This window comes from Nyctereutes procyonoides, unplaced genomic scaffold, assembly GCF_905146905.1.
Source record: "Nyctereutes procyonoides isolate TBG_1078 unplaced genomic scaffold, NYPRO_anot_genome, whole genome shotgun sequence".
In the NCBI taxonomy this organism is placed as follows: domain Eukaryota; kingdom Metazoa; phylum Chordata; class Mammalia; order Carnivora; family Canidae; genus Nyctereutes; species Nyctereutes procyonoides.
The window spans coordinates 4,558,914-4,575,141 of NW_026575160.1; the positions used below are offsets into that span (position 1 = coordinate 4,558,914).

A 16,228-nucleotide genomic window follows, 5' to 3' on the forward strand; every position below is an offset into this window, starting at 1 on the left:
AAAAGAAAAAAAATGATGTTCTGCTACTTGATAGCATACACCAATTCTCTAAATGGTCATGCACACTTAAAGAATGACTCATCTAGAGGACATAGAGTAAATGTGGTGTATTTAAGAGAGGAAGAATGGTAACAAACTGCATCCTACAAATTCAGGTCTATTGGCACAGAAGTATCCTACAGCATCTGGACCTGTTCATATAGCTCTTAATGTTTCATTATGAATTTACCTGGGGCTAATTACAAAGAGATCCATCAACAAAATGTTTTCTGGACGTCCTTTACAGTACATGCAAAACATTCAAAACCAGACAATAGAGAAGAACAAGAGTATTTAATTCATCAAGTAGAGAGATCCGGTATATACGTTGTGACAGAAAATCAATTTACACAGCTTTATCTAAATTTAATGTTGTTGCCAAACCACTTCATTTCACCATTCCCTATCCTATTTTGGAGGTTCACAAAAGAATTCTCTTTTATCAACAATTATTTCTTAAAAACATAAAATTACAAACCTACTTTGTTAACTTTCATACTTGTTTACATGCCTTCCAGAGCTATATTTGTAGCTGAAGAAAAAGTGGCATTCAAGAGCAGTAAGAAGGTAATTGAGCTCATCCACTTCCTAACCTCTCCAGAGCCTCTCCAGGACCTGGATTTTCTATTTCTGCCAATTGGATCATTTCTTCCCAATAGCCTCATCTTATGAAAAATAAGAAATCAAACATTGTTTCCAAAGTCTATTTCTCACTGCATCATATCCAGGGTAGTGATGGCTTAGAGAACAAAGGAGACAGGCAAATGGATAGACTAAAATGATATACACTCCCTGCCATGCTAACACAGATAATAATTCCTTCCCTGTTACAGGCTGAATGTGTGTGCCCCCCAAGAATTCATGCTGAAATCCTAATCCCCAATGTGGTTGTATTAAAAAGTGAGGCCTTTGATTGGGGTCATGAGATTGGAATCTTCATGAATAGGATTAGTGCTGTGATAAAGAGAGAACATGACCTTCTCCCTTACATGTGAGGATACAATGAGTGGTCTGCAACAGTGAAGAGGGTCTCCCCGAGAACTTGACTATGTGGGCACCATGATCTCAGAATGCCAGCTTCCAGAAACATAAGGAATAAACATCTGTTTTTTATAAGTCATCAGATCAGTGCTATTGTTACAGCAGCAAAATAGACTAAGACAATCTTATTGACTTTTACTTTGAGGTGTCAAACACAAACAGTTCCCTCTCTGAAGTATAATGAAATGTATGAACTACAATTAATAATTTCTCAACAAAATAAATAATAGTATGGTTAAAACTTATGGTCATATAGGGAAAGAATATCCAGCCTCAATTTCAGAATTTCCCTGTCAGAGAGACAGACATTGATGGTGTCATGTGAGTGACACAGACTGCCTACCTCCTATGTCTCCATCTTCTCATCCCATAGAAGCTTCAAGAATATGACTTCTGCATTTTACAAATGAATAATCAGAGGCCCACCAATTTATATCACTTATTCAAAGTCACATAGATGTCTGTTTCAATTAGATGGGACTACGCTAATTCAGACCAATAAATAATCAGTTATAAAAGTTTTGGAGAACTCTCCAACCATGTGCCTGTGTGCTTCTATCTCTAAATCTTTGAGCATGTAAGATGCACAGATTAAATAAACTGCTACAGGACTTTATATATTTTATAGAATTTACAAATTTTGCCATAAAAGTTTTTGTGTAAATTTTTATTTTAAAATGTGTAATTTGACAGTAAGACACCATACAGAAAGACTCCATCCACCACACCTGGATGAAGGTGAATGATATCAAGCCCTTGATAGTAAATATAATGTGTTAAAGGTGCTCTAATTTCAACCTATGACAAGATTCTTTGATCTAGGTTGATGGGGCTAATGCCACAAAATGGCTCAACCAACACCTTCTCCAACCAAATCCCTGCTTTCATTTCCCTGCTATAGATACTCCAGAGGATAAAAACTAAATTTCCTCAGATTTGGTTTTATCAGCATCTATGGATTCTACTATGTACATGTAGATGACTTAAAAGTACAGTGAGTAGGTTGGCTCAGTGCCAGAAACAGGGAAACTAGGTCTAAGGTAGAGACTTCATATTTTCTGAATCAGCTATGGTAGAGTTTCTATCTGTGGTTCCCTAGCATCATATGTATCCAGAGTCAGTAATAGGAGGCACTTTTACAAGCACAGTCCCAGAGGGGTTGAGCATTTCTGCCATCTGCCCTGTTCTTGGCTAGGTGTTATCCAGTTTGGTTCCATAATTCTTCAGAAATTCTGTAAGCTACAAAATTCCCTAAAATATATCTTTCTTTTAGACAATCACTGATACATCTTTGCAACTAAGAACCTGCATCAATAGAATTGCCCTATTAGCCTGATAGCTTGTAAGTACTTAGAATGTTTGTCCTTAATGAACAAGAGATGATCTCACAGTTAGCTTAGAAACTTTTTCAAATGGTCATTCTTCAGTCCCTTACTCAAATTCACCTCAAGATTCCATTATGCCATCTGATATCCCAGAGCCTCCTCAGACATGACAGTCCTATATAAAGAGGGCCAACAGTTGGTTCCAATATGTCAATATACTTAAGAACCACTGACCTAAGTCAGTCATCCAAATATGTTCACATTAGACTTCCACCAGAGCTTGAGCTTATGAAATATAGAGAACTCCAGGTATAAGTTTGAGCTATTGAACTAGATTCCCTAAAGTACAGACTAGGAACCTATATTTATAAAGTTCCTCAGGAGACTATAATACTGCCAGCTAAGGACTTTTCAAAAAAAAAACAGTATTTAGAAGCCACTGGCACAGAAAATCATTCATCAGCTGGGCCTAAAGTTAGTTCATTAAAACAAAATTATTTCTTCCTCTGAGGATACCAGTAGATTAGTCAAACGAGAGGTAAGTGTACAAATCTTAGATCTGAACCTCAGGAAAATATCTAAGATGTTTCATGATACCTTTGTGAAGGTGGTGGATAAATAAAGCCAAATGTGAAATTCATTTGGGTATATTATTTGATGGTATGATGTCTATACAAGATAGATAGATATATTTATACTTAACAATGCAATATCATTCTAACCTAGAAGCTCTATCTCTGAAATGGTCAGTATAGTTCAAGTTTAGAAACTATATACTTGTAAATGTTTGCCTTAAAAAAACAGAATCATGATAAAAATATTTGATTTCAGCAAAATTAAGACTGAAATCTCTAAACTATAGGCTTGAACAGTTCATGCCAGAAATACTAAGTATCTATAACTTCAGTGCTTTATCATCAGATACATATTCTTAAATAATTAGAACAGGTTCCCCAAAATACATCATTTTATACCACAGATTTCAATGATGACATGCATCACAAACTTAGTATAATGGGAATGAAGAGTACTATTTTATGCATAAATTTAAGAAAATACTTAAAAAGGGAGTAAGATCCTTTATGTGGATTAAGCTATAGAACCTAGTTGTGATTATTCATAGTTATATTTGTAGAGTTATTTTAGAAAAAGGAATAGGACTTGATTTAAATTCATCCAAAAAATTTTAAGGGCAAACTTTATGCTACGTTTCTAATCGAGCATATAAATTTCAAATCTTTCCTTATTTATTTACAACTTAAGAAACTGATCACTAGATACTAAAGTCAGAAAACTTAAATGGTCAAGCCAGCCACTTGATCCATAAGTCTACCCACAAAGAATCTATTTTAAATGATGAATATTTTCAGGCCAGCAGAATGTTTTAAAGACTTTTTTCGAAAAAGTTAATTTGTACTTTACTACATTGGTATAACTAAGGAACTGGCATATTCAGTAATTTAGCAAATGATGTCTCTGACCAGAAAAAAAAAATGCATACATGGGGAGCACATCTAGAGTTAAGTAAAGCATTTGTTAAAATTTCTTATATTGATAAAGAATATATGAAAAATGGAGTTGAAACATTATACGATTAGATGCATTTGTCAGTAATTGAATTATCAAAGAATTATCAACAATTGACAATGGATACATTGCGGGACATTTATAGATCCTCAAGATGGAATCAATCCTTATCTTTCTCCAAGTCAATTTCTTTCCTAAAGGTATACACAAATTGGAAATATCTAATTGTGAAGCAAGTATGGCTAATTAATCAGAGACCATATTATAAATCCCCAAAAAGACTGAAATGTAGTAAGTTTAAATTCGCTAAACACAGAAAGTCCTACATGTGGGACTTTCTCTACAGAAAGTGTTTTTTCTACAGAAACACAGAGACTTAACACCATCACACATTTTTTTTTAAAGAGCTTAAGTAATTCTATTTAACTATAAATATCCATAATGAATCCTGTGAAGGAGCAACTAAGCAGTCCAGACCACCCACATTACCAGAGATACATACATACATAGCAATGCAGGTCTTCTTTAGGTTGGAAAGACCTGATCTCTAGCACAGATGCTGAAGCCAATGCATCCTCTCATCCAAGGTAGAGTCACGAATAAACTGCAAACCTATCCAAAGAAGTTCTTGAAGCTATGTCTGATGAAAAAATGGTTAAAAATCTTTACAGATTTCACAGACCTAGGTTTCGCTGATCAGAGACTGAAAACAAAACACATCAACCATCTACAGAAACACCCTAATGGCTATCACAGAGATTCGCTTAGGGAACCAACATCCAAGGTATGGACACTGTAAACAAACAAAGAAACAAACAAACAACAACAACAAAAAAAACTGTATCTGACAGCACCATGGAAAGCACAAGCCTCTAAACAGCTTCTTCGCACTCAACGATGAGAGAAGTTTCACCTTGTGCATCTTCATATCCTTAGTGTTGACAAAAGGTTTGTCAAGTAGGCTTTCAAAATTAAAGATATTGATTTAACTAAGTGGAAAAATTAGTACAGAACTAAAAGGAAAAAGAGAGAGAGAGAGAGAGAGAGAGACTGTCCAGAGGTAGTGGTTTCTTTACATAGGGCCTATTTATGAGGACTGTATCCCAAAGTTTCATTTAGAAAATATTAGCCTCGGGGATCCCTGGGTGGCGCAGCGGTTTGGCGCCTGCCTTTGGCCCAGGGCGCGATCCTGGAGACCCAGGATCGAATCCCACATCAGGCTCCCAGTGCATGGAGCCTGCTTCTCCCTCTGCCTATGTCTCTGCCTCTCTCTCTCTCTCTCTCTCTCTCTCTCTCTATCATAAATAAATAAAAATTAAAAAAAAATTAAAAAAAAAAGAAAATATTAGCCTCATGAGTTGCCTATGTTTGAAAGGTTATAGTAGAAAATTGAAAATGATATCCCCCTTGTCCCCAACTTGAAGATATGAAATTTTCACCAGGATATTAAGAATTTGTGTGAAGCCCTTCATGGAAGATACTTGTTTATTCACTGATGCTCCCCAATTTTTTAACCACAGGCCCTTTTTGATGGCATACCTGAGGAAAACCCCAGAGTACTCTGGTAAAGGCTCTTTAAGGTGGAATTATGCACTGGACATGTGTTTGGCTAGTACTAGTAAACTGGCACCTGTGTCTCCAAGGACAAAAGTAAACCCCGTATTTTAAACATTTTCACATGTTTGAGACATCCTCACTATTGTATTTTTAAGAAAAGAAAAGCAACACCCAAATAAGCTCTCTTTGCTTCTTAAAATGAGAGAAATATTTTGAACGCTTTGCAGTGTCCTCTTCTTTGCGCTCGTGACAGCAAAGTAGAGCTTAACAGATCCAAATTTGCTCAAAATAATGGTCAGATGCACAGTACTGAATTCAAAGGCTCTTCTTTTTCAACAAGGCCACTTTTCCCATCAGGGAGCCTTCACAAGTACAGAGTTACATAGATATGCAACTCCATGTCATGAATGTGTACAGTATGCCAGGTGTGGAAAATTGAACAGTTCTGTGGTGAATATGAGCTCCACAAGAGTTACCAGGTTTAGGAAATAAAAATAAGATGCCCAGTTATATTGAATCTCAGGAATGATAACAAAGATTTTTAGTGCAAGTATGCTTCATGTAATATTTCAGATATACTAAAAATTGTTTGTCTGAAATCAAATCTCATTAGGCATGCTATATTTCATCTAGACCATACTCTCCCACTGGAGTATCAACTACAGTGCATACAGACCCTTTGTGTTTAGCCTAAATCACAGGAGAAAAAGTCCTGGGGAGTGTATGTGCTCTACCATTTCTTAGCTTTTGAGATATTTCTCAATGAACTATATTTTATCTGCATAGTGAAGCATTAGTTGTGCATCCATGACTCCTTTGAATGGCACAAGAGAAAAAACTGATTTTTCCCACCACAATAATCTGGAGTACAACCAAAGACAATCTATTAAAGACGGAATATTCTTTAAAAACAAAGGAGCTTTTATTTATTTATCTGACAGAATGAGACAGAGGGAGAGGGAGAGAGAATGCACACAGCAGTTGGGAGGGGCAGAAGGAGAAGGAGAAGCAGGCTTCCCACTCAGCAGGGAGCCAGATGCTCAATTCCAGGCCTCTGGGATCATGACCTGAGGCAAAGACACTTAACCAACTGACCCACCCAGGTGCCCCAAAGATAGGATATTCTTGAACAAAGATACAGACCAGAGTTCTTAATCTTACTCTGCCAGTTACGTGTTGCTCTTGGGCCATTTGTGTATCTCTTTGGGCCTTGGCTGCCCTGACTTCAAAAGCCCTTTCAAAGCTAATATATTATACTTCCATGATCCTAAGTAAATTCAGCTTTGCCTCATTCTTGATAACTAACCAAAGGTCATAGTTACATATTATGGAAACAGCGAAAATCACCTCAAAGAAAACCAGGAACTGTCTAAAAGATCGTCCTTATACTTAATTAAAATCCATTTGTTTCAAAAGAAATGTTACCTTCAGGCTAAAAGGGTAACTTAAATATTACACCAATAATAACTGTTATTCATCAATCATGTAACTTTAAATGCCTGTTGTTCCTTGGTCAGTTACTAATTCCAGATCATTAAAAGCCCTGTTGACCACTTCACTTTCTTGACTCCTGTAGGGTACCTCTAAAAACACTATAAAGCATTCTGTAATTTCAGTGAAAGGTATCTATGCACAAAGAGCAGATCCATCTTCCCTAACAGTCCCCAAATAGTTTGATTTAAATAGCATTTCTTTGCACTAAGTATCTATAATGCTAATTCATTTTGCCTTCAGCTTAACTTTCTGCTATTAATAAAGTGACAATAAGAATTTTTCTCTAGTTAAATACCAGGCTCTCTTATAATATGAATGCTAAGTATTGCTTTTAAGTAATTAAAAACCTGATCAACATCTTTAGCACAACATAAAAGAAATAAGCCATTTCAAATTAGACAAATGGATGAGTTCTGAAGTCAGTTAAATACAAAAGTCTAGTTCAATCTGAATTTCAAATTTCAAATTCCAAATTTAGGACATACTTAATATAATTTATTGTTTAACTGAAATTCAAATTTAGCCAGGCACTCTAAATTTTTTTTAAAGATTTTATTTAGGGGATCCCTGGGTGGCGCAGCGGTTTGGCGCCTGTCTTTGGCCCAGGGCGCAATCCTGGAGACCCGGGATCGAATCCCACATCGGGCTCCCAGTGCATGGAGCCTGCTTCTCCCTCTGCCTATGTCTCTGCCTCTCTCTCTCTCTCTCTCTTTGTGACTATCATAAATAAATAAATAAATTAAAAAAAAACATATATCCTAAAGATTTTATTTATTTATTCATGAGAGACACAGAGAGAGAGAGAGAGAGAGAAAGGCAGAGACACAGGCAGAGGGAGAAGCAGGCTCCATGCAGGGAACCTGACGTGGGACTCGATCCCGGGTCTCCAGGATCACACCCTGGGCTGCAGGCGGCACTAAACCGCTCTGCCACCGGGGCTGTCTGCACTCTAAATTTTTATTTGATAAATCTGGCAACCCCATGTGGCCTACTAGTATGAGATATTCACCAATTTCATCTTTTTTTTTTCCCTTCATCAAAACACTTGTTTTTGATTTTTATTTCTTCCCTAGAGTCAAGAGAGGTTCCACCTATGACAGAACATGGATAAGTAATTTTCCAGCCAAAATTTCTCTAATCATTAATGTATCTTTGCTTTTAACAGGTCAGGTTACCATTAAAACTGTCGTCCACAAAACACAAAATTTTCCTTACCTGTGGGTAATATATAAGAAGACCACATAATAAAATATTTCTTTTTTTTACTTCCTTTGCATATTCCTTAATTTGCATTAGGTTTTCCATTTTCTGATCAAAAGGTACTGATTTATAATCAAGAAAATATACCTGCAAAATAATACAAAAGGTAACATGTGAATACCATTTATTTCAGTTTCTTTGAAAAATGTAACATTAAAGGAGTTCAAAACACAATTATTGTAACTTTTATCGGTTTGTGTTAATTTCTAGATATACATTTCAACCATAAATGCTTAGTAAGATTGATAAATCCTCCTTTACAAATACAAAGCAGCAGTCATTGAGAAAACAATGCTGAACAATATAAAATGCTAATATTCTATTTCCACTTGTTTCAGAGTCAAATGTACAAATATAGGATTTCAACTACTTGTTCAATTTATACTTTGAAACTAGATTACATAGAAATATTATATGTTAAGCAATTACCAATATCAATAAAATTCAAGGGAGTGCTTATCAGATTCATAGATATTTTTAGAAGAATCACTTTCAAATGACTGAAATTCTAATAAATCATCCATTTCTTAGAGTAAATCCAGAATTTTATATATATTTTTAGCAGTGTTAGTGTTTTTCTTGAAATTATTCCAATGGCTATTTTTAAAATATTAGTTTTCATTTAAATTTTAAGGAACTCAGGGTGAGCTCCCTCCTTCAAATTATTGAAGTTTTGTGGTGTTGTTCATCTTTTGTGGGACATAAAATATCTAAATCACCATAATGTCAAAATAAAATGCAAATGTGCACAGAGAATAAACATTCAGATATTTGTATTCTTTCACAATATCAAATTTAAGAAACTCTCAAGAATTATAATTTGTTCAGTTACATGTATTTATTATATAGAAGCATTTTAAAATCTACTCCACCCTAAAACTCTTATACTAATCCTTTCCCTTCCTCTGGTAATTCATATAAAAATATGCTTTATAGAATATATACAACAAAATCCAAATCCTATGATGTTCTTTCTATAACACAAGGGAATGAGTTTTCACCTATCACATTGCATTTTGCTTTCCAGGAAAAGCACTTAAATAACATCCATTTTAAAACAGAATTATGTGAGGACATGTATGTGTGTTAATTCAGTAGATATTCAGTCACAATTTCCTGGACCTTTTCATTATAGTTAATTGAAGACATATATATGTAGTTGCTTCCTCCTAAAATCTAAAGGGACACTACAGACTTTTTTCCTTAAAAATGCTCCATCCATTAAAAAACGAAGAGAATAGACAGAAAAGAAAAAAACAGAAAAGAAAAACAAAGATAAAAAGCACAAAGAAAAGGGTCTCAGGCTCTACTATCTACTGAAAATTGAAGTAAAGACAATGTGACCCTATGAACTTGAATTCACCCTTCCCTAGCAGTGATTCCCTGAAAACTTAAAAAGATGAAATTTCAGATTTTTTACCAACCAACAATGCTTACAGCAAATATAATTTGAGACTGGTGAACCATAGCCAGGCTGGAATAATTGTGAGTGAACTATAAATGGTAGACTTTCCTTCAATGTAATTTAACTTGTAACCAGGTGTTTCCCTAGCTGAGACCTGGAAGCTAACATCTGTCAGCTAACTCCTTCTATGTAGCTTGAGCCTTCTAGAAGGATGGCTCATACACCACCTTCTGTGAGTTCCTCCCCTTACCCTTAAGAAGGTGGACGAAAAATGGAGGGGGGAAAAAAGCAACCCCTACTAGTATGAAATTATGAGCTCAAGAAGCTAAGCTGAAGAAACATGCCCATCTCTCCCTTTTCTCCTGTCTTGTAGTCTTTTATGATGTTGCACAAACTAGTGACACAGGCTTCTTCTAGTCTTAAGAGTTTAAAAATATCTATCTGAAACTAAAATTGCTGGCTGGGGGCTTGCCAGAAAAAAAGGCTAATTCTCCAAACTCTAGGCAATTTATGAAATTGCAATCATGTTATTAATCTAAAGCTCAGGGACTGAGACTAAGACTCTCTCCTGGGCCCATACCGCCAGATCATTACATAGCCCCATACCATCTGGACTAAGGAACAACACTGCTGTTCGGAGTTATAAGCCTCATGGTACTATTTAACTCTTTTACCTGTGTAATTATTTGCAATATTTAGATACCATAAAATGCCAGGAGTCACCATGCCCAACATAATTTATGTGAATGAGAGGTCTTGGAGTTTTGCAACACATAATCCAGGCTAGCCTAGATAGTTAATGAGGGAAAATAGACATTTCTTGTTTAATACAAGTCCTCCTAACAAATCTTCAGTTCTGAAAAATCTCAAAGTAAAATAAAGGGGGGGGTGCAGAAAGGGTTTGTGAAAAAAATAGCACAAGGAGCAGTAAAGACAAGACCACTCTACTTTGTAATTACAGCCTCCAAAGAGATTTAAAATGCACAGAAATTAAAGAACAGAAATGCTGGTAACATACTAAATGGAGAAGGAATAATGGATACAACCAGGAATGGAGCTCTACAGTGCAAAGCTGCCATTGAACTTGGCCCAGGAGGAAGTGCACCTGCCTAGGGAACCTCTCTGCAAAGTCAGAGCTGGGAACAGGTGCTCAACTTTCGATTTTCTTAAAAAAGTGTCCTAAAAGTGATCTTAAAGTTAATAACAACTTTGGGAACTTAGAAGTGGTAGAACTAAAACTCTTGACAAGAATAAACTATATTGGAATGAAAAAACTTTTAGAAATGTACTAAAATATAAGAATGTGCTCAACATTGTACTAAATGACATCAGCTTTTAAAGAAACAGATATGGATATTGACCTTATGAAATGTATACCAGGTTGACAAAATTCAAGCTTGAAGAAGTAGGATGCAAATCAAAATCTCTTTCACTAAATGGGAAGGCCTGATAACATCATGATTAACAGAAGAAAAATCTCCAGCAGACGTATTTCCTAAGGCCAACACTATGAAACTTAGGCATATACTTTACATTGTGCTACTAATTTTGAACTTCTAAAATACATGTTACTTATGAGTTCCAGGAAAAAACTCAGTTGGTATAATAATGCAATCAATTTTAATTTTAAAGACAAGGTTTATACAACTACAACAGAGGATTACAAAATGATTATGATAGCTCAAGAGAAATGTAAATGTTTTCACCTTAATAAAACAAACTTACAGCATAGTCAGTCCTGCATCCATTGAAATGTAGCAAAACATTTCATCTAGGTTGAGTTCTGCACATTTGCTTATAGCTACATCAAGTAGATATTCCTTGATGTCTTTTTGAACTGCTCACTCATTTGCTATGTGTAAATTACAGCAACAATTATTTCCTCCTAAGGATGACATTTCTAATAGGTTTTATTTCATACAGATATTTAAGAAGTTAAAATATCTCCCCCTCCAAAATAATGTGTTGTTTTTGTTTTTTTTTTTTTTAACACAGCAAATTCACTCCTATAAACTAGCAAACTGCTTAAACATTTAACATATGGGTAGCTTCATGGCTTTGTGGGTGGGCAAGGTTTCTGGCACTCATAGTTTGGAAAATGCTCCTCTGTGCCTCATGTCTTCTACATTCAGTTCTACACATGCTTTATATTTGTCTAGTAACTATTTAATATATCCCTGGCCCCAGATGAATTGCCATTGTTTTATACTTTAATATGTAATTTTTCATCTGTCTCTGAGGACAGGTACATTAATTAAAGAATAATTAATATAAAATACAATATTCTTTAAAACCTCAGTAATGTTCCATAACCCCACATTTAACACTTCTGCCTCATTCCAGAGGCCCATGTTAACAGGCCTAGAGAAGGGAGTCAGGAATTGTGGTAGAAGAGGAAATAGAGTCTTTGTTTATTTGAATAAGTCAATTTTTAATAAGAAGTCAATCTTTGAAGCATCAGTATATACACAAATACACACTGCTTAATGCCCACCAAAGTGGAAGGAAGGATGGTCAAAATAAAAGTTATGGTAATTAAGTTAGGAAACATTGGTAGATAGACCAGAGACTCTCTGAATCTATACAACAAATATGGCAAAACTATCTACACAAAATTATTTGTGTACAGAAAAGTAAATTGTGTGAATCAGGCCCATCATCTCACAACATTGCTTTTCAAAAGAAATACAGGGAGATCTAACAATAGATGAAACTAAAGTCAACACTAAGCAGATCAAAGTAAGACTTTATTTTAAGGATTAAAAAAATAACTTTAGAGAAAACTGATGAACCGTACTTTTAATTTTTAACTGCACTTTTAAAAAGAAAAAGGAACAAGCTTCTAATGTTGAATTGTTTCATTTTGGAACAAGTTTAAATCAATGTCATCAAGCAATTCAATACATAATTCTGATGAATAGAAGCTAATTAAAAGTTGTAAGCTATCATACAAATTCAGAGCAAATGTTTAACAACTCATCTATAAATCTTAAAATAGGGCAGCCAGGGTGGCTAGCGGTTTAGCGCAGCCTTCAGCCCAGGGCCTGATCCTGGAGACTCGGGATCGAGTCCCACGTCAGGCTCCTGCATGGAGCCTGCTTCTCCCTCTGCCTGTGTCTCTGCCGCCCCCCCGCCCCGTGTCTCTCATGAATAAATAAATAAATAAATAAAATCTTAAAAAAAAATCTTAAAATACCAGCAAAACTATTAGGTTGAGAAATGAGGCATTTAACCCAAGTAGTAAATAAATAGTATTTTGCATTAAAATATTAGCCATACAAAGTTTTAAATGTTTCTATTGATTCAAATAACTAAGAAGTAATTAAGTTTTATAGTATCAAGACAAATGTTATACTTATATACCCATTTTGTTTCGGATCCTTATGTGCAATATCAAAGAAGTAACAAGAACTTCACATTTTTAAACAGTAGGAAAACCTAATATAGCATGAAAACATGTCTAATTTTTTTTTTCAGATTTCACAAGGTATTTCTAATATGAGGACAGAACTCTGCCACTGTTATATTACGGGACAATTACCTGAAGCATTATATACATCTGCAATTAAAATCTGTACCATCCACAACAAATTTTAGAATCAAAAGATAACAGCAAGCCCAATGATTAATATGAAGCACTGATCTGTTGAACTAATATTTAAAATATATCATTCAAGTAAGTTACAAAAACCAGGTATGTGGTTCTTCACTTAGTATAATCCTCTTGTATATTTTAATGATTTGTCAAAATTTTATTTTACATGATAAAGTTTATTAAAGATTAACCAACAATCTGTAATTATTATCAAGTTTGTCTACAGGTCATTTAGATACACATTACATGATATGCTTAAAAAATAAATAATGAGTATTTTTGGAGTTAACAAAATTACCTTACTTATGCTAACCACTACAAAGTCCATTTAAATTTATAAAAATTGACACTGCATTTTTTAAAAATATATTTATTTATTTATTCATAAGAGACACAGAGAGAGAGGCAGAGACCCAGGCAGAGGGAGAAGCAGGTTCCCCACAGGAGCCCAATGTGGTACATGATCCTGGAACCCAGGATCACTCTCTGAGCCAAAAGCAGACACTCAGCTACTGAGCCACTGAGGAGTCCCAATACTGCTTTTATATACCTACTTTGTTAAGTGATTTTTGACATTTTTAATATGTTTCAAAAGTCAAAACAATAAAAACCTTTTCAGAAGATAAGGTATTTTGAATACTATATAGCAAAAACGGAAAGTATTCACAAACATGATCAAGGAGATCAAAACACAGGTATATGATGTCTGTAAGCCATACTAACATAGCCTCCAGAGATTCATCCTATGCTTTTTAAGTATGGCAAAAATCATTTAAGATCCTGGTAATTAACAAATTTTGAATGATTTCAGAAATATTCATGTGGTAGCATTTAATAACCTCAGCTCTCTTTGATACCAGGACATTCATATTGCAAATAACCAAAAGCAATAGAAACACAGCAAATTAAGAACTTATTAATATTGCTTTTAAATTATTTGATACTGTTAAACTTATAGAATTATATAAAAGGTACAGAAAAATTGTGCTAATTAGTCTCAGAGGAAAATACAATTCCCCCAAATTTCAATTACAGTGCTTCCAATAACAAATCAGAAGATCAGTAGTGCTTTGGACTATTTATGATTAAAACAAAGTGCTAACTAAACTTTTTCTTTCTGAAAACATTTTTTTTTCATATATCTACATTATGTAAGAGAACTGACCTGGGACACCTGAGGGGTGCAGTCAGTAAAGCTTTCGACTCATGGTCATGAGATCTCAGGGTCATGAGATCAAGCCCTGTGTCGGACTCTGTGCTCAGTGTGGAGTCTGCTTAAGACTGTCTCCCTCTCTCTCCCTCTGCACACTTCCCCCTCAAAAATAATAAGTATATCTTTCATAAAAAAAATAGAATTAGCCCAATATAAAGGGTGGTCAAATAAAACATAGTCTAAAACTACAACGCCTACTAAAGTAGTCACACTAGCCCGATGTGACTATTTACATTTAAATTCAAATTTATTAAATGTAAATAAAACTGAAAATTCAGGATACCTCAAGTGCTCACAGCAACACGTGGCTACCACATATATGAGTATAGCAATCAAACATTTCATCATTGCAGAAAGTGCTAATCAGCTGTACTTGTCCAGAACAAAAGCAGCTTGTATCACATCATGCTCATCATATAACCCATTAATTTTTTTTGGTCACTAACTCATGGGTCTGTGCTATAAAAAGGATTTTCTTTCCAGACTAAATGTTATGTTACTAGTTAAAATCCTACTACTAGGCAGCCCTGGTGGCTCAGAGGTTTAGCGCTGCCTTTGGCCCAGGGTGTGATCCTGGAGACCTGGGATCAAGTCCCACATCAGGCTCCCTGCATGGAGCCTGCTTGTCCCTCTGCCTGTGTCTCTGAGCCTCTGTGTGTGTGTGTGTGTCTCATGAGTGAAAAAAAAAAAGGAAAAAGAAAAAGAAAAAACCCACTGATCTACCATCATTATTTAAAAAAAAAAAAATCTTACTAGTGACAGTACTAGAAAAATTTTATCTGGAATATACAGTCTGACCTAAAACAGACTGAGCTTTTTCTTATTTACATATTGAATAAATTTCTGAAAATGTGGATGAGTATGAATGTATGGAAATGAAACTCTTAAACTGAGTTGGGTCCAGCTTCTATTTCTGCCTAAGTAGGAGTGATAGGGACCAAGTTCACCTTTCCACTTCAAACCAGTCAGAAAAGTACACAAACTACACAAAGCAAAGACCTTGAAGACATGATACACCTGGCAACAAGCAACAGCTCTGAGAGATGAGGAAAAAATGAGTTGAGCCCTATATTTGTACCAATTTCCTTCCTTTAAACAGTTTCCAGGCTATGGTACACTGAAGGGAAAGATGGATATGTGAGTTTCAGGGCCTACAGAGATAAGGGCAGATAGAGTTCCAGAGAGGAGAAAAGTGCACAGAATGAGAGGAGAAAAGTGCACAGAATGAGAAGGCTGCCGATGATCAGATTCTCTCTCTCCCAAAGTGAGAAAAATCCACTGGAGGAGATTAGATGGAACAGTGCCTAATGTATACCCAAGGTCAGGAATAATGGTGACAGCCATCAGCCAGACTGGAGGACTTCATAATGTACAGGGCATTAGGTAGAAGGGTCTTGCCTCAGTTGTTAAGAATGATTAAACATACATTAAATATACTAATTAGTTTGACCTAAAAATCATAGAAACAATAACTAAAAAGACCAAATTGTTTCCAACTAACTAGGTCACAGGAAAAAAGCAAAAAAAAAAAAAAAAAAAAAAAATCCAGTACCCAGCAAAGTAAAATTGACAAACTCTAACAGGTAATAAAAAAAATGCCAAAAAAGGAGAAAAATATGACCCCTAAGGAGAAAAATTAATCAAAACCAACTCAGGAGTGACACATTCATTATAATAGAAAAGGACATTAAAATAATTTTACAACTATGTTCCATTTGTTCACAAAGAATGCATGTATTAAGTAGAAAAAGAGAACATGTAAAAGAGGCCTA

General features: G+C 35.1%; 1 protein-coding gene across 1 annotated transcript in view; it reads right to left on the reverse strand.

The window, feature by feature from the left end:
- The window catches only part of CRPPA (CDP-L-ribitol pyrophosphorylase A), a 297,138-nt gene that overhangs the window by 104,282 nt on the left and 176,628 nt on the right, over nucleotides 1-16,228 (reverse strand). The window contains exon 10 of the mRNA XM_055314505.1: nucleotides 8,199-8,330. Within this exon, the coding sequence (XP_055170480.1) occupies nucleotides 8,199-8,330 (132 nt within the window). The remainder of the gene's footprint in view (nucleotides 1-8,198; nucleotides 8,331-16,228) is intronic.